This window comes from Rhinolophus ferrumequinum, chromosome 17, assembly GCF_004115265.2.
Source record: "Rhinolophus ferrumequinum isolate MPI-CBG mRhiFer1 chromosome 17, mRhiFer1_v1.p, whole genome shotgun sequence".
Classification (NCBI taxonomy): Eukaryota; Metazoa; Chordata; class Mammalia; order Chiroptera; family Rhinolophidae; genus Rhinolophus; species Rhinolophus ferrumequinum.
In genome coordinates this window covers 31,299,510-31,324,429 of record NC_046300.1, presented here as the reverse complement: position 1 = coordinate 31,324,429, position 24,920 = coordinate 31,299,510, and the positions used below count along the sequence as shown (strand labels likewise).

The 24,920-nt window shown below is 46.4% G+C and overlaps 2 protein-coding genes across 4 annotated transcripts in view; one reads left to right on the top strand and one right to left on the bottom strand.

Moving 5' to 3' along the window:
• CAPN7 (calpain 7) overlaps positions 1 to 5,461 on the top strand; it is a 36,061-nt gene extending 30,600 nt beyond the window's left edge. Inside the window, exons 17-21 of one of the 2 annotated variants that reach the window (XM_033131762.1) lie at positions 72 to 217; positions 990 to 1,052; positions 1,639 to 1,769; positions 3,617 to 3,709; positions 3,802 to 5,461. In XM_033131762.1, the coding sequence (XP_032987653.1) occupies positions 72 to 217; positions 990 to 1,052; positions 1,639 to 1,769; positions 3,617 to 3,709; positions 3,802 to 3,946 (578 nt within the window). In that variant the 3' untranslated portion in view covers positions 3,947 to 5,461. The remainder of the gene's footprint in view (positions 1 to 71; positions 218 to 989; positions 1,053 to 1,638; positions 1,770 to 3,616; positions 3,710 to 3,801) is intronic. The other variant, XM_033131763.1, reaches the window with a different exon arrangement.
• A 139-nt stretch (positions 5,462 to 5,600) lies between these two features.
• Positions 5,601 to 24,920, bottom strand: part of SH3BP5 (SH3 domain binding protein 5) — a 63,025-nt gene continuing 43,705 nt past the window's right edge. Inside the window, exons 4-10 of one of the 2 annotated variants that reach the window (XM_033131765.1) lie at positions 18,730 to 18,894; positions 12,051 to 12,181; positions 10,844 to 10,886; positions 9,913 to 10,132; positions 7,768 to 8,028; positions 7,089 to 7,322; positions 5,601 to 5,789 (exon numbers count right to left, since the gene is read on the bottom strand). In XM_033131765.1, the coding sequence (XP_032987656.1) occupies positions 7,111 to 7,322; positions 7,768 to 8,028; positions 9,913 to 10,132; positions 10,844 to 10,886; positions 12,051 to 12,181; positions 18,730 to 18,894 (1,032 nt within the window). In that variant the 3' untranslated portion in view covers positions 5,601 to 5,789; positions 7,089 to 7,110. Of the gene's footprint in view, positions 5,790 to 5,847; positions 7,323 to 7,767; positions 8,029 to 9,912; positions 10,133 to 10,843; positions 10,887 to 12,050; positions 12,182 to 18,729; positions 18,895 to 24,920 lie in introns of those variants that run through there. The other variant, XM_033131764.1, reaches the window with a different exon arrangement.

The following is a 24,920-nucleotide window of genomic DNA, read 5'->3' as shown; positions in this document are numbered from 1 at the left end:
TTACCATCATCCATAGAACTTAAATTTAAAAACTAAAGTCTGTTTCTATAAACCTACTTGTTTGTTTGCAGCTGATCCTCCCCCATACATTGATGGGATTCGAATTAACAGCCCTCATTATTTGACTAAGATAAAGCTGACCACTCCTGGGACCCATACCTTTACATTAGTGGTTTCTCAGTATGAAAAACAGAACACAATCCATTACACAGTCCGGGTAAGTAAACCAATATACAATGACAAAACAATAATATAAAGTACATAATGTGCTCTGCTTTGTAAGTGGGATTATCTATAGAAAACTTTATTTCTGAAAATTGATTGTCAACTATGCTTTTTGTATAGGTGTGTTTGTACGTATATCAATTCAATATTAAATGATGCTTTCTGCAGAAAATACTTTTGAAAAGTAATCTTTCATTTTGAGTATTTTTAATGAGCATTTTAGTTTTCAAAGTAATAGTAGTAGTCCTGAGATAATATAGTATGTTGGACTAATAAATTCACAGAGCAAGCAATAAAAACTCCTCTAGTCTACATAATACTTTTATTGACTTAAAAAAAGACTTTGAACTTAGTGAAACGGAATCAATTGCCTATAAACATTACTCTCATGTAGTTGGGAAGGTCTTTGTAATTTTGTCCTTATAGATTTGTTTGCCATAGAGCAGTAAAGAAGCTCGATTGGAATAGCTTTTTAGTAATGAAAGGGACATTGGGGAGCCAATTCACTCGTTCATCTTTCAGATGCAGAAGCCAAGACCTAGAGAGAATGGGATTTGTCCTGAGTCACACACAGTAGCAGAGAAAACCCAGACAAGACCCCTAGCTTCCCAAGTCCCAGTTCATTAAACCTAACTTGATACCAGGCTACCTACAGATAATGACTTTTATATGTGCCAACTAATTTTTTAGTCTTCCAATATATTTTTATCACTTTGGTGTCTTTATAAGTATAAACTTTATCAGTACTTTTTTTTTAAATATAGGTATATTCAGCATGCAGCTTTACTTTTTCAAAGATTCCTTCACCATACACCTTATCAAAACAGGTAAGAGAATGCTTTCTCTGGGTCATGATCTCAGAAATCTTAGAATTCCCTTTCCTTTTTTTCCTTACTCTTTTCCTTCTTTACATTTAACAATTCCTTACAAAATAAAAATCTTCTAGGATTCAAAGGAATAAGGGAAATGTAAGTAGCCTCCATCTAATCTGGGTTGGAATACAGGATCTTCAGTGAGCAACATTAGATGATTCTGTGGAAGAAATAAGAAATTCAGAGAAAGATTAAAGCAGACCTTGGTCATTTGGGAAGGCCATGTGGATGAACCTCTTAAGGAGAATTTGAGGCAGACTTTGCTCGGTGGGCTAGATATATAGAGTAGGATTTGACGAAGAATTATTGGCAGGGAGAACAACTTGATTGAAGGCTGAGAGCTGGAGATAGGGCTCAGGGAGCACATTAGCCTAGCTAAAATGGAGAATTACATTGACTATCAGTGGCAAATAAAGACTTGAGAAAGTAGAGCCAGACTGGAGAGTTGTCTTCTGGTGGGGAGGGGGGTAAAGGAGTTTTGTCTTTAACGTAGAATTGGAGAATGTTAAGTTTTGTTAATATAAAAACTTTGTTTTATTAGATTAATGGAAAATGGAGTGGTCAGAGTGCTGGAGGATGTGGAAATTTCCAAGAGACTCATAAAAATAATCCCATTTACCAATTCCATATAGAAAAGACTGGGCCATTACTGATTGAGCTGAGAGGACCAAGGTTTGTGAAAAGTAACTTTCTTAAATTAACAATATTAAAAATGAGCTTAGTGGAACATAATAGGGTTTTGAAACAGACCTATGTATATATCATATTGATTTATGATAAAGATGGTGCTGCAGAGGAGTGGGGAAAGGACAGTCTGTCTGTCTGATAAACGGTACTGGAATAATTGAGTGTCCATGTACCAAAAAGGTAGTTAGACCCGTCTCACTCACATCAACTCTGAAAATCAGTTCCAGGTGGAGTAATAATATAGGAGATATCTTAAAAGATTTTTAAATGTAAAAAAAGTCTGTAGTTTTTAAAAAACAAAAACTTGAACAGGAATGTCATACAAGTAAGAAAGATAACCCAAAGGGCCAATAAACAATTGTAAGGGCCAGAAATTTGCAACAACCCAAATGTTCATCAATGGTGTTTAAGATTATAAAATAGTCATACGATAGAGTCCTGTATAACAGTGAAAGTAAATTATAGCTACCCACACAGCATGATGGATAAGGCTTCAAAACAATGCTGAGCAACAGAAGCCATACACAGCAGAATGTACACTGTATGATTCCACTTATATGAAGTCAAGGACAGGCAAAACTCAACTTTTGTTTAAGGATCACACTTTGACAGTCACACTATATACAAGGCAAGAAAGTGACTGCCATAAAAGTGCGCTTTGTGGGCACAGTTGTGATCAGAAAGGAGGATGCAAGGGACTTCTGTGGTGCTGAGAGGGTTTTGTTGATCCAGGTGGTGGTAACCCAGGTGTTCATTCACCTTACAAATTATTTGTTACATGTTTTATGTACATTGTGTTACATATCACAATTTTAAAAGGTTTAAAAACAGAATACAAAATAGTATGATACCTCTAAATAAAAACTAGGCTTAATTTTGCCTGCCTTGCAAACCAAATCATAAGAAACTAATAATCTTTGAGATATGACGAAGCTCTATTTCCAGTCATTTTAAAAATTTTCACCAATTTTTGATAGGTGAGATAAGGTATCTAATTGCCCTTTTGTATTTAATTTCTAGATAAACTTGTAAAAATGTGCGTTTTTTTCCTTTGTTGCCTAATTCGTTTTCCCATTTTTCTGTTGGCATTGTCATGGTTTTCTTAATTGTAAGCATGAATAAAGGGTATGTCTTTAAGGATATTAACTCCTTCACCTATTTGCAAGTATTTTTCCCAGATCATTGTTTTTTTTTCCCACATAGAAATTTCATTTTGAAGTAATCAAATCTGTCTTTTCTGGTTTATGTTGCTGTGGGCAGGAAGTCTCACCCCAATAGCAAATAAATTTTCACATATGTTCTTGTAGTCCTTTTATGGTTTTATTTTTTACGTTCTATTTTTTTAATCCATATAGAAGTATTCTTATATTTGATGTGAAATACAATTTAGCCATTTTGTTTTAAGTTTTTGTCATACCCATCACCATCTACATAATAATCCTTTCCCTACTGATTTGGAATTTCATGTCTGCCATATGCTAATTATTTTCATAAATTTATATTTTATTTCAGGGTTTTCTTTCCTGTTCCTCTTTTACTGCCTAATACAATAATTTATGATTTAAATTATCTGGGAGCTTGTGGTAAAAATACAGTCTCTTCTAAAGTTTAATGTTAATCTTTATGGCTTCAATTTTAAAATATAAATGGTGTTTTCTATAATTAAGAGTAAAAATAATATACATGTATTTCAGAGTGTTGTTTCTTCCTACTGAAGCTTTAGAAAGAAAGCATGTATTTGATTTTAATAATACATCTGAACTTTAGGTATGCTTTTTAGGTATGTATGTATTTGAGACTACTTAGCAGTAATTGTTCCTTTTTACTGCTAGGCAATACAGTGTTGGATTTGAAGTTGTAACCGTTTCTATGGTGGGAGATCCTGGTGCCCATGGCTTTCAGAGGAAATCTAGTGGTGACTACAGGTAACACTGGCATTTTGATTATATCTGATTTATAATTTGCTTTTTGTGGCATCATCTTCTATAAACCTTGTTTTTATTTTCCCTGAATATAGGTGTGGGTTTTGCTACCTGGAATTAGAAAATCTACCTGCTGGGATTTACAATATCATTCCTAGTACTTTTTTGCCTAAACAAGAAGGACCTTTTTTCTTGGACTTTAATAGTATTATCCCCATCAAGATAACACAACTTCAGTGACAGGAAAATCTCATCAATTACTGGATTTTATACTTACCAAACAACCCTTCAGAGGAGGACACATATCTCCCGGACTCTAAACACAACAATCAGAACACAATTAAATCTCTAAATATGTTCCAGTGGAATCTGGTGCTCAAGTCAGGGTGTTTAGTGAGAACTGTATATAGTCAGAATTACTTGAGAAGTACCATTTACATAGCTTTGTGTGTATGTGGAGGTGGCTTGCATTTAGGGGCCGCACTGTATTAAAGTACAGATGGTTATAAAGGTTAGACTCGCTCAGCACAGTGAGACGCCTTTGCTAAGGAGGGACCTGAGACCGACGAGGGACGGAGACTCACTGAGGGGGGGTAGGAGGCTGCTGGAACACTCGGAAATCCTGACATTATCTTCTTGGCGGAGCATGTGGTAGGTTAAACTTGCTTGTGTTGTGACGCTACTGTACATCTTGGGCAACTGATTACCAAATGAATCATGTCAACATAACAGAGTTTAATTCTGCATTGTTTCTGACCTTAAATGTTTTTTGTTGCCCAGATGTTATGAAAGAATAAAGCTGTCAGAAATACTAATGAACTTAGCATGAAGCACATGCTTAAGAATGAAGGTGACTGACAGGAGGTGCCTGTCCCCCATTGAATCGCTTCAGAGAACTAAGGAATATTCACTACTGCAGTTCTTTTTTATCAGGTTGATGGAAGTCGTAGTCTGAGACATTGAAGACGTTACAGTCTTAGTTTGTATAGTCTTCATGGCGCTGTAGTTCAATGCTCTTACGGTAACAGCATTCTGAAGAAAATATAACTGAGAATTTAATGTATGGTGATGGGGGTTGCATTGGGGAAAACTGCCAAGATACTACTGTCATGTGTACATTCCCAGTTGTTTACATAAAAGTCCCTCGGAGAAGAAGAATGATGCTCAAGATTTTAAAGATCTGAAAATTTAAAAGGTAGACTTTTTCATCGTCTCTACTTTATAATTATCAACTTATTTTGTATTTCTGGTACATTTAATTGAAATAAAATGTTTATACTTATGGAAATGGCATAGTTTAACGTAGAGAAATTAATTATTAAGGGACTTAATCTAGTATGTTCCATCTGAAAGAGAAAAGAACTCATTATTTGAAAATTCACACTTTAAAAAAAAATCTGTTAACATTCAGGACAGTGGCAGGTCTTTATACTTAGTGCTTTTCATTTTAGATATTAATTTTAGGTGGATTAACTAATTTTCTATTGCCCTTTAAAGAAAAAATCTAAAGCACAGATGTATATTTATTATAAACATATGATTTGAACCTCTTGTGTTAAAAATCTTCTTACAGGATGCAAACTGAAATAAGACGTAATCCCTGCCCTCAAAAATCTAATGGAAGAGATCTATCTATATATGTGAACAATTTAATATATTGTAATGTTCAATTCTGTAACAGAGCTCCAAACGTGGTGCTACAGCTATATAAGAAAGAGAATGATTAATTTTGGCTAGACCAATATAGGAAGGATAGAATCACCTGAGGAGCTTTTAACAGCCCAATGACCACGTATACCCCAAATCAATTAAATCAATCTCTAAGGTTAAGAGGGTAGTATTTTTTAAGCTTCCTAAGAGATTCCAATGTGAAGCAGAGGTTGAGAACCACTCCTCCAATATAACCACCTTGTCTTTATTTTCCTGCCACCGTGTATCCTTATTCAGCTTTTTAGCAGCAAAAGTGGAATTCTGATTCAATCCTTGATAACCAGGGCTTAAATTATTAGGATTGACGACCTTAACTGAAAGTAAGAACAGATGACCACTGCATTCCATGCTCTTCCAACGGCAAGAAGGTTGCCTAGAATAGAATTAGTCAACATCAGGATTTCCTATTTGAAGTCATAGAAAGTTAGACATTTTCTTAAGCCATTTTTATTACACTCAAGGTATTAAGACAAGTACAAAATAACCTTGTAATTAGGGTACTGTATCAGTCATTAAAAAAGGAGAAAACACTATAGTATGAAGAGATTTACAAATGACTAAAATATGCACGTCGTGACAGAATTAACTTGAAATGGGGTTGCTTTTTTCGTTCTAGAAATGCCAAGTTTTCTTAACAAATAAAATGCAGTGCTCTTAAATACGTGTAACCATGAAAACATTACAGAAAAGCAGTGGTAACACTTACTACTATCAGCATGACAGACTCCATTGCGTCTATTTAACAGCCTTTGCCAACACATGCCTACTCCCTTTCCTAGCTTTAAGAAACAATTTCCTCTAAGAAATACTAGTGCAGCATAACCCTTAAATAATTTTTTATTTTTAAAGTTACCACCTACAGAGACATTAACACCTTGTCAGTTTAGAATAACAATGGCAACCATTCTTCACATGCAGTTCTCTTAGAATAAGTCCCCTTGGCTGACAGGATAAGTAAGGTTCAGGCTATAGAACCTTCCCGCCCCCCGCCACAACTCCCGTTCTGTGATGTGTCCTTACCACCCTCATCCCCCCCCCCCAGCCCCCGCACTGGCATTTACCTTTCCCATCCCAAAAAGTGCAGTTCATAGTAACCTTTATAGAAACTGTTTTTAACGTGTGTCCCAACATAACACACTGTTAAAAAGCCCCTTCTGAACACCAGAGATGATGAAAATGAATTGTGTTTGGGGATTTTTTTTTTTTTTTAAGCCTTCACTGGGTCAAAAGGTGTATTCTGACTGTTTGAGTTTTGTCTTGCATTCTTGTTTTCATTTAGATTCCCTAGGATATAGAGGAGAGAACATCTCCATTTTCCCAAAGAAGTTGAGGGTGAGAGAAGGGAAAGAGAAGCAAACTTTTGAGCCCAGCTGGGCACAGCTTCCCCGCCCCTTTCCTGGCTTGGGTTCTTCCGTAGGAACTAGTTATTGCTTCCATAACACCGTTACAAGTAATGTTCCACAAAGGCTGTGAACCTGCTCACAATCCACCTGCAACAACAGCTCTGCTCTGAAAAACCAACCAGCTCAAGAGCTCTTACCCAGAAGTAAAATCTTCAGCCCTCAAGGTCACTGAAACTCCATTAGTGCAGTTACGCGTACGATTTGGCATATATTAAATGATTATTGGCACAATGTCCTCCACAGTTTTGTGTATAAATATTGATATGCACCTGGGCCAGGACCTTGGATGGATCAACCGATCTGCACCATTTTGATGTCGGCAACAATCCCGTCTCTTCCCTTGGAGCACTGGAGGGAGAGCTGCTTCATCCTGCTCACCAAGGCCTGGCCCTCGGGGGGCGTGCTGCTTTGGCTCTTGCCACCATCACCGCTGCTGTTGCTAAGACCCCGACTGTTGTTGGCTTTGTCGCTTGTCTTATTCTCTGCCCCTTCTGCTCTGTCTCCTATAGAAGTGTGGAGATTAAGTGAGTATTGACAATTCCAAGAGTCACGGGGCCCCAGTCCACCCGCCAGCTCAACCCCGCCCCCCCGTCTCCCAGTGTTGCCCACCCGTGTACATCACAGGGATCTCCATCGCATAACTGTTTACTGCTGTTACTCCTCAGTGTGTTTTATGTATTCCTTATCTTTAGAGATGAAACTTGTCATGCTCATTTAATAGTTGGGAAACAAACCTCTCCAGCAGGTGTTCATCACGAGGACCGTTGTGATGAGACACACACAACCTGAGCTATGGAGCCAGGAGCCCCCAGCACAAGACTTGGAAAGCATCCCGGTGGTCAGCACCGCCAGCACATTCACACAGACCCAGTAACAACACTGGGAGCTCTGAGACGGGGGTGCAAAGGCAGTAGGGACAGCACTACTGGTAAGAGGGCTGCAGCTCACCTCGTTCCACCTCACACTCGGGTGAGGAGGCTCCACTGCATTCGCTGCGAGGGCCCAGCACCGGAAACATCATCCCAAACTCGGACAGGGACACGGGGCTGGGCAGATCCAGGCTGCCGGGCCTCACGGCTGCAGGGAATTGGTCGGCCGTGTCAGAGGGGCTCATTGGTCCTGAACTGAAGCTGGACACAGACTGGGTTTCCGAGTCATCTTCAGACACAAAGTTGCTGCAGTTGTCATCTTCAAAGGCCTCCGAGGCCACTAGGAGAGAGAACACCAGTCACACAGGGTCTGGCAGATAGCAACCTAGTTCCTTACACACCTCCAGAAGCGCTCGCTGCTGGCAGATAGCTAGACACGGCATGGGGACTGCAGCATCCCTGCCACCGGGGGTGCCTAGTGAAAGGAACGTGACCCTCCGGAACCTGCGTGACCAGACTGTAACTCGAAGGGAAGCTGCTGGCAGCTGAATCCCATGGATATTCAGTGTCATTAAAATAACTTTCTAGCCCAGGGGTGTCCAAACTGCTGCCCGTGGGCCACAGTGGCCCGCAATCCATTGTTAATTGGCCCGCAGCAAATTCCAAAAATATATTTAGTTTACTTAAACAAACCAGGTGAGGCAATACGTACGTCACCTCGAGTGAGTGGCCCGGCTGTTTGTGTATTTTACCGCATATGGCCCTTGGTGAAAAACGTTGAAAAACGTTTGGACACCCCTGGTCTAGCCTCTGCTCTAGAAGTCAGTGTCACCAGACATTGCCTACAGATAGAAGATGAATTCAGCCACAGATCAGGGCCTTTTCTCCACCTGTCCCCCAAAATAGATCCACACCTGCACAGGAAGAGGGCTGGCCCTTTGTAATGCATCCCAAAGACAACCAGACTTCAGGGCTTGCTTCTAATACAGCAGTAGAAGCAAGAGCTGCTGGAAGAAACAGCCCTGCATGTAATAGGTGTTGGGACCTTTGTTATCTTCCTGGTGACTTCTGATCTCATAAAAGACGCTCAGAGCCTACCTAGATGATTTGCTGCACACACAGAAATTTCCTTTACAGTGCTCTGTAACTTGTGCCTCACTTATTTTGTGGATCACAGTAACCAAAGCCCAGAGACATGTCATTCTCATGATTTGAAAGCCTCTTTGCCTTTAAACTATTTTCCCCTCTGCCTGCACATAATCCTGCTTCTTATTAGACTGTTCCTCTTTTCCTCCCCTGTTCTCCTTCATCTTTAAAACCAGGCTTGTAGCATCCCATGAATGCATGAATGAGAAGTACTCCTGGGGACAGGAAATGGCTCAAATCTGAATTCCAATCCTATCTCCAGTGCGTGGCTGTGTGGCCTTGGTCAAGTTACTTAACCTCTCTGAGCTTCATGTGCCTCTCCATGCAGGGTGTATGAGGTAAGGTATATTAAAAGTACCTCACATTGATGCTCATTATACTTCTCTTTTCCTTTATCTTGGGCCTTTAAACATTTGTTGACTGAATTAAAGAACACCTGAGAAAGGAGCTTGGGAAAAAGCCAACAGGGATTACTCCATAGAAAAGGAAATGCGCAAGGACAGCACTGGAGGGGTTTTCTTAATTGACATAAAGGGAGCCACATCAAACCTCTGTATCAGTTTCCCGGAGGTGGCCCCGGAAAAACAGTTCTCTGGTCAGGCATCCGTGAGAGCCACCATTTGCGGAGTGGTTACTGGATGCTAGTGTTACCTCATTTCATCCTAACCACTGTACATGCTCCCCATTTTCAGGTGAAAAAATGGAGATAGAAAGTGAAACTCTTGCCTGCATCATGTACTAGCAATGATGGGAAGGCCAGGACTTGAATCTAATTCCAAAGCCCCTATTCTTGGAGAACTCTTCTTTCCTGCAGTGCTTCTCAGACCCTTGAATGTTCTGATATGTACTTGGAATATCAGAGAGGGGTGAACAAGTAACATTTTCCAAACTTATTTGACTGGAGAATCCCAACTGAGGAACATTCAGTAGCATTTTGATGACGCTACAAAATGTGGGAGGCCCCCAGAAATCGCCCCCAGGCCTGCCCAGCTCCGAAGCCCTTCTATGATAGCGACAGCCCTGGAAGAAGATCACACAAGCTGTATCATCTCCCCACTTGCCCACAAGCCCAACTCACCAGAAACAGCATCTGGCTCGGGTTTGCTCCCGGACAGGTCCTCCGCAGACGTGCTGCTGCCCTCAGCCCCGACGCCACAGCCCCGAGGCCCCATGGCGCTGGAGCGCCGCCGCTCATGGATCTCGTCTGAGATCATCTCCAGGTTCTTCAGGGCCGTCTTGTACTCCCCTTTGGCCAGGGCCAGTTTGGCCTGCAGGTCGTCCACAGTCTTCTTCAGTTGCTGGTCAGGAGAACGGGAGGCTCAGTAAGTGAGGGCTGCCCCGACTGGCCTTGCAATGCTTTTGAACGATAGGTTCAAGCACATTTTCTGTCCGTCACTCCAAAGACTTTCCCAAGACACGATTACGGAGCTGATCATTCTTACCTCAGCTGTGCATGCACCAGGTATAAAAGCAGCCACCACCACCCCCAACTCCCATCCAGGTGATAAGCTCTGTTCTCCAGAAACTACCCCTGGCAGAGTAAACCCCATCAGCGGAGCAACAATGGGTGTCAAACTCACACAGAAGTCCCATGTTGTAGCCATTGAGTCCCCATCACTGTGGTTCTCAAAACCTGAGACTGCATCCGAATCCCCCAGGGGGTTTGTGAAAGCTCAGGGGGCTTTAACAGCAGTTTCTGATTCAGAGGGCCTGGGGTCGGGGGCTCGGAAATTTGCACTTTTAACAAGTTCCCAGGGGATGCTGATGCCGCCTGCCCTAGGAGCGTACTGAGAACTGCTTCCCAGTAACATAGAGAAGGTAACTGACAGAGAATTTCAGAGACCATGCAAGACTCATCCAACACCATTCTGAGGCCTGCAAACTCAGTCAAGAATGTGTCTCTCCACTATCTTGTAGCAAATGTGCCCTCTGAAAGTCGGCTGTCACAAAAAGTGAGGCTTTAAGTACAGAAAAGTCTCATCAGCAACCAAGTCAAAGGCCACACATACCTCGAGCTGCACGTAGTACTTTGCCTTGAGTTCGAAATAAGGCCTGTGAAAGACAGGAAGGAAACCCGTAAGTATACTACAACACAAGACCACGATAAACTCCACAAGGTGTAGGAGAGACATTAGCTACAGCTGGCCAGGTCATCCTTCCAGGACTCAGTAAACTCAGACAAGGCCATGAGCGGAAGGGGCCTGATGGACACAGATGCCAGTCAGAGCCGCTGGGCTCACCTAAGATATGGGGACGTGCGTACACATATCCTGGAGCCCCCGCACCCTGGTTCAGCTTCCGCTCTGGTGTGCCCAGCAGCTAAGATGGCCTGGGTCTCTTCTCCTAAGGAAGCTGGCTCCTGAAGGATGAATAGCACATAAGGCTGGAGAAGGAGCTGCCTCCAACCACACCCTCGTCTGCTGAGGTCAGCTAGGGAAGGGAGAAGCACTGCTCCTCCCCTCACTGAGCACAGCGGGGCTGCCGAAAGGATGGGGGCTCAGGTTGGTCTTCTTGGGCTTTGTCCAGGACTAGAGGTATCGGTGGTCTACAGACCAGCCAGAACATGGGCAAGAGAGGACAAGAAATGCGAACATTCTGCTAGTCCCCTGGGTTCTGGGTCAGCCAGAAGACCCTGTCTCCGTTTAGGAACTTTGGTGTCTGAGCATTCAGAGTAGACCAATGCTTTGTTCTTGAGCTGTTCACCCACCAGCTGGGTCTGGGTCTGTCTTTGGCTGTTGGGTCTAGGCCATCCCACGTCCTGTTTCTTATGCTTGGAGGCCCAGCATCTATGAGCAAAGCAGGGGACTTGTCTCCAAGATCATTATTGTATAAAAATATATAGGAGTGGTAGTGAGAAGAGCTTGGAAAAAACCTCCGTTAAGACCAGTCTTGCACCATTTCATCAGCTCCTGGTGCACAGAGAACATGTATTGTGTACATAGCTCATCTCCATTATAATGACAGGTAAGCTGAGGCCCCGCCACTGGGCCATGTGAGGGGTTTGCTTTTGAAATTCCTTTTCCTGTGTTTCCCAGGAACAGCCCCACCACTGAGCACCTTCCCTGGGAGTTACACAGAATGTCTGGGGCAAAGGGAGCCTGGCCAGGGGCCTCTGGTGAGGCCAGTCCCTCACCAGAGCAAGGCACAGAAAAGATGAGAAGAACAGGAAGAGGGGGACAACCACACCCCCCCTGGGACCCTCATGTCCAGACTCACTTGGACTTGTTGATGGCTCTCTTGAGTTTCTTCTCCAGCTGCCGCATGCGGCCCATGGCTGCATTGTACCTGGCCGCTGTCTCTTTGTGCACCAGCTCGCTCCTTGTCTTGGTTTGCTCCGCCTCCATGACCTTCAAACGACAGCAGAGGTCAGCCCACCAAGCCTAGAACAGTTCCTTGTTGGGATATTACTCACGTAACTTTTAAAAAATATTCTTTGAGGCAATTAGTGGGCACACGAAGATTAACTTCCAAACAGAACAGGATTACTTTTCCCTATTTTTCTATTTTGTAAAAGTCTTATCAGATAGGACTAAACAGTCAAATTGGCTGTGGCGATGACCGGGAAAGAAAACAAGGAGAAACCAAAAGTCAGAGAAAAATATGAAGCATTCTCTGATTCAGTCGGTGTCCTCTTCCTCCTCCTCAGGCCTCCTGCCTCCGAGTAGCCACCATGGGCTCCTCTCCTCCTGCTCCCGCCTTGGGGCAGGGGCTGATGGGCAGGCAAATGGGCGAATAGCACCCGAGGGAACTTAGACATCAAGGAAGTGGGAGACCTAACAAAACCAGGCATGATAGCATCAGGACAACAAGGCAATCATGACGTCAGCTGTTTGGGCCCTGAATTAGATGATGGACACAGAAGAATCCAGGATCCAGGAGGGTTGAACTTGACATTTAAACAAATTAGTATCAAATCATTTATATCAAATTTTGAGGTTCAAAAAAATTCGTAACCATGAGACCAAACCAGTAGGAAATTCCAGTGGGAACATTTTGTTAAGCCTGTTGATAAAAATGAGTTTAAAAACCAACAATCAAGAGCCCTCAATGGCCAAAAACACGGCATCTCAGAGGTGCATTCCCTGACATGTGACAATGTGGGTTCTCTCCTCTTAACTAAAGAAAAGTATCAGAATGAGATCTGCCTTAAGGAGAGACAATGAAGGAATAAACAGAAGTTCAGGGCAGATAAGCAGCTCACAATTTCTTGACCGTCTTCTACTTACAACTCACACAAGTGCAGAATGAACTGGAGAGGCAGGAGTAAGGCTAGAGGGCCGTACTTTGTTTTACCTGAAGAGTATCAGGGAGGAGCCCAGAGGGCTCTCACGTCGTTGGTCTACTCTCTCAGACCCAGCAGGACAATTTTAAGAAGGCACCACTGTACCTTTAACTAGAGGTTAAAAGAAGCCCAGGGCAGGAGGCCGCTGATGTATCAATCCCTCCCGTCAAAAGCCATAGTCAGCCCTGGGTTAGTTTATGTACTTACAATAATCACTTCCCTCCTTGATTAATGAATTAAATGTTTGCTATGAAAACATTTTATATTTGTGAGAGTTAATGCTTTTACTTTCTTTAAAATATATACCTTTTCACAAAGGTTCCAATGCTTGAGATACTTTTTAAAACAACAGAATTAAAACAAAGCCAGAAAAGGGAACAAGGAGGGAACTGAGTTAAGCTGGCCTGCGGTGACATGCTTGCTAAAATGACATCTCCACCAAGACCAAAGGGCCAGGGCAATCCTTTCCCTTTGCTTCTAATACCAAAGAGTCACAAAGCAATAAAATGCACTAAACACATCCGCTGCATAAACACAGGCTTGTCTTAAATCTCAGACTCTAAGGATTTACTGTTGTAACCTTTATGAAAACTCAAAGCCCCAAGCTTATCAGACAGACGAAAACAACATATTGAGGGTGAGCTGCTCCAGGACGAAAGGATTTGATGCAGAGTTCACCTTCAAGGAGCTGTCTGAAAAGCATTTTGAAGATACTGACTTGGAAAGGCTGTGATTTGAAGCTGTACAGGTAGGGTCCCCCTGCAAGAAGCAGGGTTCTCACCAGCTGCACAGGGGCCCTCAGTTACCTCAGGCCCTAGTCTGCAAAAAGAAGCGAAAGCTTTCTAAAATTAAACACTCAAAAAGCTCCAAGCACTTGGCAAGGCTGCCAGTGAAGCGCGACAGCCTGTTCCGGTCCCCTGCTTCACCCCCATCAGGCCACGTCTGCCATGTCCTGTGCCAGTCTCCCCTGCCCCACATATACACAGCCTTCGGGTCTTGGAAGAAACTCCTCCAATCCCTAACTCAGCCCCCAAGGAGAAAGTCACCACGCACGTCGCCTTGGTTACATCTCCTAGGTAACCAAGGAGCCCCTCCATCTAAGTCTAGAATCAGAGATGAGTTGTGTACTGCAATGGTGGGGCCAGAACGGGGAACAAGGCAGGAGGGTGGCACAGGGCAGCTCTGCTCTGAGGCTAAAGCCACAGGGGGAGAGGTGAGCCACAAAAGGAAGTGATAACAAACAAGTCCCTGAAGGCCTCAAGGCAGTGCAAGCTGACTGAGCAACCAGCTGGTCACGTGCAACTCAGACCAGAGGTGCCCACCACCATCGCCCCAGGCCTCCCAGGGCCTCCCTTGCCTCCTCGAAGCCCAGGTTGACAGCAATTTGGTCTGGACTCCAAGAGCCTGCCTCCATCTCTGTACCATGCTCTTCAGTTTTACCACCATCATATTCAATTCAGAGCTGCATGCACTGATTAAGCGCCTACTGTATACACAGGGCACACTGGAGACTACCCCCTGGGGTACAGACACACCTAGCTGAAGTGCCTGTCAAGGCAGCGTGGGACCCGGGCTGTCAGGAAGGCCACAGCAGCTCGGCCAGGAGCTTGACAGCAGGGCTGCACTTAAGAGGGATCTTCAGTGTGTGGCATTTGGGACAATGGATGTGAAGGGAGGAAGTACTTTGGTGAAACTGGTTTGACATAGGCTGCAGTCCTTCCATAAGTCTAGCCACAGGTCCATTGCCCCATTGGTCATCTCCATCAGATGTGCACTCGGACTCACAAAGACTTTGGGGGGCAGTACTCAGCTTCCCACCTCCTTTCCCAGAGCTTAGAGGCTCCTGTAGAAAATAATTAGCCAACATGAACAGAGTCTTGGCCTCCCTCGCGATGCTTGAGAACTTTCTCCTCAGAGGGGACCCTGTTCTGGGCATGACCCACGGGCTCCCTGTCAGGTTCTGGGTGCATCCGTCTCAGCCTACAGGACTAAGAAGTCAGGCATTCCTGGGGCTCCCAAAACCTACCGAGATGCACTCCTGTGCCTTAGGCCTGCCCCCAAAACTGACCACAGCCAGTGCCCAATGGCAGGGTCTAAGGCCCAGTCAACCTGACTGAGCAGCCAGAACTGGCGCTGCCCAAGTCTGATCCAGGACAGCCGCAACACCAAGCTCTGGGCAGCCAAGAGGGCAGCGGGCCCTGGAGAAAAAGCAGGCCGGCCTGCGCTCAGGATTCTGTGGAAGCCACAGGCCTCTGCCCCCCTTCCTAGGTCAGCAGAACAGAGAGAGGTGTGGGTCCAGGAGTTCCTAACTGGTCGCCTCCTGGGAGCCTCAGGGCAGGCAGGCAGCTGGGTCCCCAGAGACTGCGCTCCCAGCAGCACACTGGAGATACTCAAAGAGCTGGGGCCTTCCTGCCTAGATACTGATGGGCACTAAACGGACATGGCAGCCAGGTCAGTCCTCTTCGGTGGGTCCCACGCCAGCAGAATGACCTGAACAGACCAGTAGACATTCTCCCAGCACAGCACCTCTGCGTCACATTGCAGCTTTCCCCTCTCACTTACATCCCCAACATCCCGGGGCTAAGACAGCATCCTCCTCTCCCTGGGAAAGGCAGTCTCCCTGTCTCCTCAGGCGCTCAGCTGGTTCGGGCTGTTTTGTGATTCTTATTCCACTCTTGGGAGGTGGGGCCCAAGAAGCTGGCTTCTCACCACTGTGTGGGAGAGGGTGGTGGTGCCATCCCAGGCCTCAGGTCCATACAGCCAGGCAATCTCCATGCCAGGACCTGGGAGGGGAGGCTGACAGCGTCCTTTCCTCTCCAGCAGCTGCCTGCTGCCAGTTCATAGTTCGTGCTTCCCCATTTCCAAGTCATATTTTCTTCTTCCTCTATCTGGTCTCGTTGAGCAGACATCAGAAAAGCCAATCCCTCCCTCCCAGACGCCAGGCCTCCTCTCCCAGAGGGTGAAAAGCTATCACTTTCCCATAAAGGCTCCTTCAAGGCCAAAACAGACAAAGCTGGAGGGGCCGCTGCGCCCAAAGCCCCATGTGGTGAGCAGCTGGGATTCTGGGCCCCGCATCCCTAGAAAGCCACTCAAGTACAGGTGGGCAGCTCTGCCTCACGCAGCTTCCAAGGCACCCTCTGACCCCAGCCCTAAGCGGAGAACTATCCCTTTGTCCCCATCTGTGGCACTGCATGTGGCCTAACAGAAAACCGGGGCTTGTCATCGCTTAGTCTCCTAGCATACTGCCTTCAGCCACGGCTTCAAGTGGGGCTGCAATGTCACCGTAAGTCTGAGGGGAACGAAGAGGACACACTGATGGCCTCAGGCAAGGAACGTGGGGAGCCGTGTTGTTCCACTGTGCCTGGAGTGGGGAATCATGCAGCCCAAATCACTGCCACTTGCTCAAGACAGCCCTGGACCTTTCTGAACTCGGGCTCTTTCTCTAGACCCTTAATTAGTACTTCCTTTAGAAGAAAAGGGTGAGATAAAGTCCCCTTCTCCTAAAGAAACTGGCTTCCTGGAATACCCAGAAGTCAGACCAGGCAGGGGACATATTCTAGACCGTTCACTGTCATCAACCAGCACTCAGCAAGCCCAGTGCGCTAGGTCCACAAAGCTCTGGGAGTGGACGACATGACCCCATTCAGGGGAATGCTAAATCCCAGAGGGAGGTTCACAGACAAGCCACACATATGAGCGACTGCCCCATCCATCAGATTCAGAGAGACCGCCTCCAGTAGGCTGAGTTTCTCAATGATGCAAGGATATGGTCGGGGAAAGCTTTGCCACCAGCTCTCTTGCTGGTGTCAGTTCCGAACTCTCCTTCTCCCTCAGCAGTTCAAGGAGCAGCCTTTCAGGCCTAGGCAACGGTGAAGGAATCTGGGAAGAGTAACAGCTGCCCCAGGGTGGAGATGCTGGCCTGTGACCCAAAACACCTGCTAATCCGCAGTGGTTATCCCCATAACCCCAAAACCTTTGGTGGCCTCAATCAGTGAAGGCACACATCAGATGACCCCCCAGGGAACCGAAGGAGCCCCACATAATGTCAGGAGGCCCAGAGCAGTCTGGTACTGCTCCACAAGTTGCACACTGCACAACCCCAAGAATGGTGTGAACGAGGCTAGTTGCGCCGTGTGGAGGTCCTGGGGACACCTCTTTGTCCAGCTACTCACCATCCACTAGGGCCCTGGCACTCAGTAAGAAAAAAAAAACGAAAAAGCAAAATCATGTTGTGTTCTTTTTAAAGAGCAGATTGAGTGATTTTTGAAATGGTTTCTTACTGGCTGGTTTGGATTTCTGGTTGGGGTGGAGGGAGGACAAAAAGGAAAACCAGACCTTCAGCTAATTTCTTGGAAGGAGCTCTTTTTTTTTTTTTTTTTTTTTGGCCTTTTCACATCTATCAGGCTGTGGATTGGAAATTTCAAAGATTTCCAACCTCTGCTTTAGTTTTTCATCAGCTGACTCAGGAAAGCTGTTCCAGCCTGTGTTTGGCTCTCCAAGCATTGTGTCCACTAGGGGGCAAGAGGCGCAAAGCCACACATGCCCAAGGCCAGGAGTCTTGGGCTTCAGCAGGAGGGAGAGGTAGCAGAGTCAACAGCCGATTTGACTCCAGTCAAATCATTTGTGTGTGGGGCTTTCTATTTAAGGAAGTACAAGGTCATCTTTAATTATCAGGTTCCCAAGGACTTGAGCCTCTGTGACAGGTGACAGTGAAAAGGGAGAGGCTGCTGGCATTAACTCCTGACTTCTATCCCTGCTCCGCAGGCAGCTTCTCAAGGAGTCAAGCCCAGAGCTGCAGCTCCCACCCCTTCTACATCATCCTTCCATCCAGGATCTTAGTTGGAGCTGTTGAAGACACGTCAGCACACCCACCCACCCCGCAGCAAACCAGCCTGGAGGAGGGAGAGGTATCTGGAACATTCTGTGACTCCTAGGAAACCCAGTAGTTAGGCAGAGGTAACAAGTTCAACTGAGCCAAGCAGCAATGTGGCCAGAAAGAGCAGGTCATGGGAGCTGGTGAAAGGCCAAACAATGATGGCAAAAAAGCCAGAAGTCAAAGCTGGGTAAAGATCACACACAGCCCACTTTCTGCGCACATGCTGGCTCCCAAATCCCAGCCCATGTTCTTCCACCTGGGATTCTGAACCCAGCAGACCCCCAGGACTCAGTGGGAGGAGACCCTGGAAAACCACCTTCCCTCTGGGAAGCCCGATCCACAGTGAAGACCCTCAGGGATGATCTAAACACACAAGTGACACAGGGAAGGAGCAGCGAACTATACCTGTCATTGGGTGACTGTCATCCCTGAGTATTGCTCAGTACCAGGCCCAACAGAGACCCCCACGGAAGTAAATAACCTGTGACTTTCAGCGAACATTTTAGGTGAACATGCCTGGGAGTCTGTTTCCTCTGCTTGGGGAAAACAGAATCGTAAGAACCAGGGTGTAGTCTGGATCAGATGGACAAGGGGCCATGTGAGGGATGCTCGCACACCCACCCTCGTGCACACAGGTGCCACGATCCAGATGCCCACACGGACACTTGCAGACACAGATGCATGTGCACAATTCCAGGTACACCCCCCACACAGGCACACACAGCTATGACTCATACCCTCTGGGTGGCGTGGTTCAGCATCTCCTGCCAAGCCGAGTCGAATTGCCGCTTGTCATCCTCCAGCAGCCGCTGCTCAGCCAGAGAAATGGTTTCCTTAGCGGCACGGAGCACCTCCGTGGCCCTCTGGAAGTCCTGAGTGGCTTTCTGAGCTTCCAGCTGAGCCTGTGTGAGAAAGAACCCAGGAAATGGCAAAGGCTCCAAAAGACGCGTGTCTCGCAGGCTGCGACGTGCCTGTCCATCTCTGCCCTCCACTCTGGAAACCAGCCTGGCACCTGCAGGTCCTCGTCAATGCTGGGGAGGTAGCTGAATGGGCAACATTCACAGCCCAGAACCCAACAGACCACATAAACATGCGGACTCTTGGTCAGAGCCAGAGATGGCAAACCCACCCCTCCTGGGACAGACATGGCCAACAAGGGCCTTTCACAGAGTAGCTGCCATATGCCAACGGTGCCATGGTGGGCATAGTAGCTCCCAACACTGTCCCTGCTCAGACCTGTGGCCCAATTCATGGCACGTCAGAACCAGAAAGGCCCCGGGAGACCACGGCCCAACAGCGTCACTCCACAGGTGCAACTGTGGCCCAGACCCGGGCCTGCCCCAAGCTCACAAAGCTGGTGAGAAGCAGAGTTGACCAGACTCCAGATACAGAGTCCCTCCCCTGTGCCATCACTCAGCCAGACAGGCCCCCACTCAATTCACACTTGCTTTCAAGGAACATCAAGTGGGAGAATCAACAAACCCTGCAGCTGGCCATGTTAGGCTGACAACCACCAGCCACATGTGGCCGGAGAGCCTTGGAAAGGTCATTAACGGAGAACAAAACACTCCAAGTTCTAAAGACTTAGTACGAGAAAAGAATATCTCCTCAGTAATGTACATGCTGATTACATAACGAAGTGACAATATTTTTAGATATACTGGGTTAAACAAAATACATTACTAAAATTAATTTCACCTGTTTCTTTTTACTTTTTTTTTTTTTTTTTTTTTTTTACTGGGGCACTAGACAAGGTAAAAGGACATAGCTGACTCACATTCTGTTTCTTTCGTCCAGTAGGCACGCCTCCCCCAAGATTGGGCCATGGGATTACCTCAGAATTCAGCAACAAACCCTGCGGTCAGCCTCTCACAGACCCACCGTGAACTCCCCACCAGAGCACCGGCAAGCCGTTGCCAAATGCTGGCTCGCCCTCGGTTAACCAGATCCCCATGCCAGTTACGTAAGCTTGGGGGACACCCATGGGGCAGCCCATGGGACTGAGGAGAGGAGCGGAGGGGAACAACCGGGCCCCCACCCATCACCAGAGTGAGTCTCACATGACTTAGAGGAAGTTGTCAGAAACCACAGGTTAAGGATACATTTTGGAAACAGTCAAGGGGAACAAAATCAGACTTGAGCCCATCAGTCCCCAGGCAAGGGACAGCTTTGTGACCCCGTGGATGCCACTCTCCATCATTCAGTGAACGTGGACTTGGATACCACCCCCAACCCTCTGGGCAATGACTAATTAGGGAGCTGAAACAGGCGTGGAGTGGATATTCAGAAGTCTGTAATACAAGGCTACACGTGAGAGTGCCACAGGACAGAGGGAAATATATACAGTAAGGGGATGTGAAGGCAAAATTACTTTCAGGAGGAGGAATTGAGGATGGCTTCATAAAGGAGGTTGATCGTGAACTGAGGACTGAAGACAGGGATGATTTGAAAGACGTGGGGTGGACAGGCAGCCAGGAAGAAGCAGCATTATGAAACACAGTATGTATCTTAAGAGACTTGACAAAGACTGGGATTTCAAAAAGGAATCAAGCGTGGAGGCCTTGAATGAATGCCAGGCGAAAGCTTCAACCACTGACCCAGGGACCTGTCTGCTGTGGACCAACTGTGTGCCCTGGGACCCCATATCCACGCAGGTGTGCCTCAGCTACCAGTAGGGACAAGGGACCCACCCTCTATAGAACTGACCAACCCACAGAGAAATGACATGACAGGACAATGTGCTCTCACCAACAACTCTCTGCTCCAGACCCGGTGCCTCCAGGCCCACCCAGGGTTCTTCCAGGTGAGAGCAGCCCTTGTGGGGTCCTCCATCTGCCCAGGCAGGAGCACACAAGGAAGGAGCATTCTATCACACCCTCACTAGCAGGATAGTCCATTCGACATTGATAAAGTACCTTCTGGAGGCTGAGTTCTGGAGATGAGGGGCCCACCCCAAAATTAGGGGTCCCAACTTAGTCAGGGAAACAGATTTGTTCATTACAAACTCCAACACAAGACAGATGGTGACAAGTGACAGAGGTGTAAAGTGCTATGGGAACGTAAGGAAGAGAGAGTGATTTATTAAAGGTTGCCTAGGGAAGAGTCCTCAAAGGAAGGGTATTAGGCACCAAACTGGCTATCGAAATTCAGGTGGCATCCAAGAACTTACACACACCACTAAGTGAGGAGGACTTAACTCCGAGATTCTTTCCCAGTGTCGTAATAGGATACATGACCTCCAAAGTCAGAAGCCAACTTATCAGTCCCCAAAAGAGCTGCTAGTTCTCACCATCATATGAAAGATGATGCTGGAAACCTTTGACACAACCCACTAAGTTTTACCTTCAAACTGTAACAAAGGACCCAGGCCCTAGTAGTAATACACTATTTGAGAAAGGACCTTGCACTCACGGGCTCCCTGGTAGTTAGTTCCCTCACAGCAGAGGTGTCCAGCTAGCAAACCAAAGAGCTGAGGCTCTGCTTAGAACAATACTGAAGAGGAAAATGTTAGCAGAGCTGGGTTTGAGCTGTAAGATGCAACCCAGGAAAAATTTTAAATATCTTCATGACTCATGGACACTAACAGCTTTCATGGAAACAGCTCTATGGAGAGAATTTTAAGAGGCGGCTCATGAATGAATTTGACGAGTGACCTTTATCAGACACTGGCCCAGGCCAGCTGTGACTGTGAAGCAATTGGAAATGCATGGGTGTTCCAGTGTCATCAACGGGGGGAAGCGTGGGGTGGGGTAGAGAGATCTGTCTTTGTCGAGGCTGCCAGATGGGAGAGTCTGCAGTCATGGCCATATGACTCGACTTCCACTCCACCCCATAATTGGTCTCAGGAAGGAACACAGCATCTGGATATTTGCATTGGTTGCAAATATCCAGCATAGAAAGAAGTTCACATGCCCTCCAGATCAATCACTTCATTTTTCAAAGGAAGGCCCAGAGAAGCAAGGCAACTTGCTGAATGTCACACAGCTATTTGGTGGCTGGCCAGAGCCTGGAAACCACAGCCCCTGACCCCAAGGGGGACTATTCTTGCTCTACCATACAGTGTTTGCCAACATGGGTAGCTTTGGCAATGACACAATCACTGGACAGGTGGACAGTCTACTTATTATTAATGCATAGCAAGAGTCGCTGCTAAGGAGCCAAAGACAAGATGGGAACTCAAACTGGGCAGGATTGCTGCCTCCCACCTGTGACTCGTGCAGGTGTCACTGAAGCCTCATGAAGGTGTCACAAACACGCCAGCCAGTTAGCTGTGGAAACTGAAAAGAAGGGGTCTTGTCACTTGATTACCCAAAGCCGTACTCTAGCTGGGTGGCTCCAAGTCCTGGAGAGAGCCCGCAAGACGAGACTAATCTAGTACCTGCCTACTAACAGACCCTTGAGTGTGGATACAGAAAAATATGAAGGAAATCATAGCAGCTACTGTTTGAGCATTTATTCTGAGATAATGTATACAAGGTGTTGTGAGTACAGTGCCTCATTTAAATCTCAAAATTACCCTAAGAAGTCAGTCCACGTATCATCCCTTCTTTACAAAGGAGACCAAGGCTCAGAAAAGTTACATACATTGCCCAAGATCAAACAGCTGCCAAGGGTGGAGTCAAGATTCAAACCCTGACCCAGAGCCTTCCTTCTAAACTTCTATTAAACACCACCTGCCAGGGCTACAAACTGCTCACAAAGCTAAGTTCAGTCACTTCTTCGCCTACTTATGGCCACACTGGCCACTGCTCAATACATCAGGATGGGTAGAGGGGTTTTTAGGAAGATGGCAGACACCCAGGAAAGCATGGTGTTTCCTCCAGAGTACAAGGCAGGTGGCTCTACGAGCTGAGCTCATTCAGTCAGGAGTCAGGGGATCAGAGAGTGAGGTCTAGAAGTGACCCTGAAGCTCTCTGAGCTTACCTTCTCCTACACCCAACACTGTTTCCTCGCCTGCTCCTGGGAACAATGGACCCCACTCACAGGGGAGTGAGGTGGCTGAATGAGACACAGGGGAGCATGAGGCAGTCAAAATCCCTTCATCTATCAAAACAGCTCACCCCCTCAGCACACAGCCCCAATGGATTGCTTTCCCCACTCCCTCCTAAACAGCTGTTAGCACTTGAAACCCAAAAGGATACTCCAGTTTCCTTGGGAATGAATGGGCTCAATTTGCATGCACCTCCCAGCGCTTGATGGGAACTGTGGAGCAGCAAGAGCCTTCTGGAAACTCCCGGACACTGGGGCATGAAATGGAAGATAGGAATGTCCCACTTCCTTCTAAAGTGCGTCAGAAAGTCACCAGCCTGGGGGGAGGCAGAGGCTGATCTGAGTGAGGGTCACATCCACAGCCACGTGAGACAGCAGAGCACAGAGGAAAGGGAAGTACCCTCGGAAACACAGGGAGGTCTGGAGCCTCCCGCGGCGTTAGTGCCCTGGCTGGGATGGCCCCCACCTCCAAGGGGTCAGGACAATGTCTCTGCTGCCCTGAGCAAACACTAGTGGGGAGCCCCCATCTTTGTGTTGTTTTTTTTTTTTTAAACTTGATACAGTTTTGTCCTTGCCTCTTTATCGTGAATGTTGTATGTGCTGCTGGAACGAACCCGTCCCTCACCTAGAACATCATGAAGAAAAATGCCAGATTCCTTTCCAAGCCAGCCAAGGAAGATCAAAAATCTTTGAAAACAGGATCGAAATTTCTGCTGGCCTCAGTGAGGGAGGGATAGCCAGGATGAACATCCAAGTGGACCACAGACAGGGTATCTGTTCTCAGTTTTATTCGAGCTCGTTTTCTGTCTGTATTCTGAGCAAGCCTAGGGATCTACAGTTGCCAGAGAAGCGGAGACTTTCAGTTCTGAAAACTTCCCACCCTTCCATACCCCCTTCCCACTGTTGTATGAGGTTCACTGAAGAGTGGCCAGAGATGGGTACTGACGATGTTTTGGATACAAACATTTTCATCAGAAGCATTTTCTAGAAAGACTTCCACTAAACCCATTTCGTTGCTTGATCATTTTTCATGTCCACTGTTCCTAATTTTTTAAACTTTTAATTAGTCAAAATTAATGTCATTAGGATCAGTTCTTTTCTATTTCAAGTCAATTTCAGCCCCTGAACAGTTTTTATCCACGTCAAACTTTACTAATTCTAGTTTCTGCTATGGAAGTTTTCATGATTTCCATTAAGACTCAATTTTCCTGATCAATTTTTTTACAGATCTAAAAATCTGTTGAACACATGGCACATCAATGTCTACTCAGTCGCAAATGTTACCATGCTCAGCTTGAGCCATTGTCAGTTAGTATTAAACTTGTATAACATCAAATATTAAATGACACTAAAGATTAAATACAAGATCCACGGTGTATATTTCTCCTTCGAGAAACATGAGAAAACTCTGAGCCGTCCTTCACACCTGAGGAGTAGCTGCTGGTTCCCACGAGGAGGACAGAACGTAGGAGCAGAGACGTGGGTGTATAAAGAACTGGGGTGCCGGAACTGGGAAGAGCATCTCCCTCTCCTCAGCCATAGCCAGGGAGTCAAAGCCCCAAAGGTACCAGATGCCCCTGGTAGAGCTCTGATCCCCTACTCTCATCTCCTACTTCTCTCTTTCCTTTGCAGTGGAGGGGCCAGGTGGCCGGTTGGCCCTCACCTGCCTGATTCGCCCTCTTTCTACCTGCGGATTGTGAGCAGAGCTGCCAACACTTCCACGGACCACTCTCCAGAGAGCTGGCCCCACCAGAACCTCTTGGACAAATAGGCACCCTTGGAACTCTCCAACCCCCAAAGACCCCAGCTCCTAACACACCGTTGTACCAACAGAAGACACATTCCAGTGCTCTGCATAGAACTAGCATTGATTGACCAGGACAAGTGGCCTCTGTGAGGCCATGCACTGGATCCGGGTATATTCCTGGCACCAACAATG